At 46.7% G+C, this 5,000-nt stretch overlaps 1 protein-coding gene across 1 annotated transcript in view; it reads right to left on the bottom strand.

The window, feature by feature from the left end:
• The window catches only part of ahr2 (aryl hydrocarbon receptor 2), a 106,734-nt gene that overhangs the window by 44,120 nt on the left and 57,614 nt on the right, over positions 1-5,000 (bottom strand). Inside the window, exon 3 of the mRNA XM_084332046.1 lies at positions 2,959-3,146. Coding sequence (XP_084188172.1) covers positions 2,959-3,146 — 188 coding nt within the window. The remainder of the gene's footprint in view (positions 1-2,958; positions 3,147-5,000) is intronic.

Here is a 5,000-nt window from a genome sequence, read left to right as displayed (position 1 = left end):
ATATTTTAGAATGTATATCCTTGACTGTATTATTATTCTTATTTTAGATTTTTGACTACCTAAATATTTATTGTGAGCGATCTGTAGGCTAGTCTGATGTACTGGGGAGTACACTTTGACTCCCCAGTACACTTTGACTCCCCAGTACACTTTGACTCCCCAGTACAATTTGACTCCCCAGTACACTTTGACTCCCCAGTACACTTTGACTCCCCAGTACAATTTGACTCCCCAGTACACTTTGACTCCCCAGTACAATCTGACTCCCCAGTACACTTTGACTCCCCAGTACCGGGGAGCACTGTGAGAATCATGTTCTTTGACTTCTCCAGTGCTTTCGATACCATAAGGCCTGGGCTACTGGGTGAGAAATTGGAGGCGATGCAAGTAGAGGCCCCCCTGGTGTCCTGGGTTGTGGACTATCTGACGGGAAGACCACAGTACGTGCGCCTACGGAGCTGTGTGTCAGACAGACTGGTCAGCAACACCGGGGCCCCGCAGGGGACAGTCCTCTCTCCCTTCCTCTTCACTGTCTACACCAACGACTTCCACTATCGGTCAGAGTCCTGCCACCTTCAGAAGTTTTCTGATGACTCTGTGATAGTGGGATGTATAAAGGACGGTGACGAGAGGGAATACCGGGAACTGGTAGTGGACTTTGTCACATGGTGCGATAAAAACCACCTGCAGCTAAATGTGGCGAAGACCAAGGAACTGGTTGTGGAGCTGGGGAGGAGGAGGAGTGCACCTGTGACCCCCGTTTCCATCAGGGGAGTTGATGTGGACATGGTTGAGGTGTACAAATACCTCGGTGTGCACATCGACAACAAACTGAACGGGTAAAAACATGCAGAAGCACGATACAAGAAGGGCCAGAGCCGACTCTACTTCCTCAGAAGGCTGAGATCCTTCAATGTCTGTACAAGGATGTTGAGGATGTTCTATGAGTCGGTGGTGGCGGGCGCCTTCTTGTACGCTGTGACCTGCTGGGGCAGCGGACTGAGAGCAGTGGACACAACCAGGCTGGATAAGCTGGTCAGGAAGGCCAGCAGCGTGGTTGGGGTGGAGCTGGACTCTCTAGCGAGGGTGGCGGAGAGGAGGAGCCTCGCTAAGCTCCAGGCCATCAGGGAAAACCCCACCCACCCACTATACACAGACTTGGCTGACAGGAGGAGCATGTTCAGTGCTAGGCTCACACTACCCAAATGCAGCACTGAACGGCACAGGAAGTCCTTCATTCCCTTCCAGCGACGGCTGCCAGACATTGATCTAGGTCTTATTGGAACCCAAGGAGGACAATACACTACCTAAAGCATACAGCACCTTGTGACACTGAATACTGGAATATATATTTCATATTTCATTTAGTTAGATTTAAATTATAATTATATTGACCAAATTGTTTACCCCATGCTCAGTATGCTAAGTATATTCTTACTGTATTTATTTCTGTATATTTTATTTCATTTAATTTTATCCTATTTTATTTTACTCTACTCTTATCCTAGGCAACTTGATTTGATTTGTGTTATTATTCTAATTTGTGACCTGTCCTGTCTAAATGTTTAAATGTTGAGCGATTTGCAGTGTCTAATTTCCCACGGGATAATAAAAGTATTTCTATTCTATTTTATTCTATTTCAATCTGACTCCCCAGTACACTTTGACTCCCCAGTACAATCTGACTCCCCAGTACACTTTGACTCCCCAGTACACTTTGACTCCCTAATGTCACTGCTGAGTGACCCCCACTCGACGAACCCCTGGCTCTGCCGGGGCCCCACTTTCAGTAAAACTGTCCAAATGTGTAACCAGCAGGCCTGCGAGCCTCTCCAACCGTCCCCCGTTAAGAACGCATCTGAATAACCCCGGCAGCACATGTACAATGTATACGTACAAGAAGTGCATGCAGACAGCGTACTGCATTACCGCTGAGCGCAGTTCAAAGAGGCTTTGGATGTGGAAAAACACACACTAGTCCACAAAGAGTTTGGAAAGTATGAGAGGGTGATATTTCAGTTAATTCAAACCGTGGATCTGGGGGGAAGACGCGTGTTATTTCAATGATGTCAGAGAGGGAACATCAAACACTCTGACCGGAGGGGCTTGCTCTTCAAGTCGGGAGCGTGGGCAGAGCTCTCTTAAGACCCGCGCAGTGTGTGTGTGTGTGTGTGTGTGTGTGTGTGTGTGTGTGTGTGTGTGTGTGTGTGTGTGTGTGTGTGTGTGTGTGGGTGTGTGTGTGTGCGTGTGGGTGGGTGTGTGACTGTGTGTGGGTGTGTGCGTGCGTGCGACGTGTGTGCGTGTGTGTGTGTGTGTGTGTGTGTGTGTGTGTGTGTGTGTGTGTGTGTGTGTGTGTGTGTGTCAGTGTGTGTATGTAGGGACACGTTAGAACCTGCCCGCTCATCACGAGTTCCACCAGGTAAATCCCAGTTAGATGGATAGAGAGAGAGAGAGAGAGAGAGAGAGAGAGAGAGAGAGAGAGATACACAGAGAGAGAGATACACAGAGAGAGAGAGAGAGAGAGAGAGAGAGAGAGAGAGAGAGAGAGAGAGAGAGAGAGAGCCTAGGGCTATGGGACAAACACACACACTCACTCACATGATCAAAGACTCAAAACCCCCACAGAAACTAATATACACGTGCACACACGCACGCACACACACACACACACACACACACGCACACACACACACACACACACACACACACACACACACACACACACACACACACACACACACACACACACACACACACACACACACACACACACACACACACACACACACACACACACACACACACACACACACACACACACACACACACACACACACACACACACACACACACACACACACACACACACACACACACACACACACATAAAGTCATGGACCAAGATCCATGTGTCACACACACACTCTCCCCCCTCAAACACCCACAACACACACACACCTGGAGCAGCAACTCCCCCTCGGAGAAGGAGACCCCGTCGATGGAGGTGACGATGGGGGTGGCGCTGGTGGTGGTGGTGATGGTGGTGGAGGTGCCCTTGGGGCCCAGGGCGCCCTGTCCGTTGCCCCCGAACAGCAGGCTCCTCTCCCCCTGCCAGCCGGAGCCGCCCAGCCCCTTCTTCATGGTGGCTGTGGACGAGAACAGAACCCGTGAGCACTATGGTACCATGAATGAATGAATAATAAATAATAATAATACATTGGATTTGAAGAGAGAAGCGCCTTTCTCAGACTCAAGGGCACTGTACAAGGAGAGAGAAGCTATATAAAAGAAAGGGTAGATAAAAATATATAGTAACAACAGGAAAAAAAACAAATAAGAAAAAACAGCAGTAAAATACAATACAACACTACATAACACAATATAACATAACTTCGTTATCCATTACCATGCAGTAGGGCTGACCCCTATTAGTCGATTAGTCGACTAATCGGTCGAAAGGAGCCGTAGTCGACTGGCCAACCTCTTAGTCGAATATATATATAAAAAAATATATATAATTATAATAATTTTTTATTTTATTTTTTTTTATCATTCTTTCCAAAAGAAAAGAGGCCTAGAAGTGTGGCTAACGCTAATGCATGCATACCAGAGGCTAACTGCCTACGAAAACAGGCACAGAGGCACTGAAAGAGGATTTCACCCATCTAATGAACACACTAGACTAGACAAATATCAAGATGTATCCATCAGTGGACCAATTGCATGCTTTTGCAGAGGACAAGAAGCCTTCAGGCGACTCCTTCAGACATTAAGCACCCCCACAGCCCCAATGGAATGATACAAAAAAATATATATATTTTTTAATATTATACTTTTTTATTTTTTTGTCAACCAATAGTCGACTAACGGCAAATTTTGGACAATCATAGTCGACCATCCAAATCCTTAGTCGGGGACAGCCCTACCATGCAGTAATAAACCTGTGAGCAGTACGGTGCCATGCCGTAATAAACATTGGAGCACTACGGTACCAAGACATAATAAAACACATTATTTTATCATTAGTCTCCAATTTTTATAATAATAATACACTTTATTTGTATAGCACATTTCATACAAGAATTGCAGCTCAATTCTCCCGAACTACCCATGCGCAGATTGATGAACCTAGACTCCGCAAGCAATCTGCGCATGCGTAGTTCGGAGTAGGTGCGGAAAAGTGACTATAGCTCGGCAGAGAAAGTGCAGATCGACTTGGGACTGGTCTCTCTATGTTCAGGAGACTCAGGCGTATAAAAGTCTATTGGATCATGTCTCCAGCACCACCACAGCCGTAGCTACAACCACCTAATGTCCAGGCTCTCATCCACGTCCATTCATTTTCTCCCCACGCTCTCGCTCCCATGATTTCAGAATCACAGAAGTGTTGCGGTAGTCTATATATATATATACTGTGTATATATATAACAAAACTGTGACCGGTGTCGCCCTACACCATGCAAAGTAACATGAGACATTCTGCAGATGTTCATCCTTTTCCAATTTCTCTCAGATGCCCACGAGCGACGACCAGCTCAAGCGTCACACATACAAAGACGATAGTTTTCATGGGAAGAAAAGAAGAAGAAGAAAAAAGAACCAACTATATTTGGAGAGAGAGTGTGTGATGCTGGGAGAGAGAGAGAGAGAGAGAGAGAGAGAGAGAGAGAGAGAGAGAGAGAGAGAGAGAGAGAGAGAGAGAGAGAGAGAGAGAGAGAGAGAGAGAGAGAGAGAGAGATATGCTGATAGAGAGAGAGAGTGATGCTGAGAGAGATGCTGGGAGAGAGAGAGTGATGCTGAGAGATATGCTGAGAGAGAGTGATGCTGAGAGAGAGAGTGATGCTGAGAGATATGCTGAGAGAGAGTGATGCTGAGAGAGAGAGTGATGCTGAGAGAGATGCTGAGAGAGAGAGAGTGATGCTGAGAGAGAGATTCTGAGAGAGAGATGCTGGGAGAGAGAGATGCTGAGAGAGAGAGAGATGCTGAGAGAGAGTGATGCT

The sequence above is a fragment of the Notolepis coatsorum genome (genome assembly GCF_963971535.1).
Source record: "Notolepis coatsorum genome assembly, chromosome: 1".
In the NCBI taxonomy this organism is placed as follows: domain Eukaryota; kingdom Metazoa; phylum Chordata; class Actinopteri; order Aulopiformes; family Paralepididae; genus Notolepis; species Notolepis coatsorum.
Note: the sequence above shows the minus strand (reverse complement) of the source record. Positions and strands in the feature narration are given on the sequence as shown.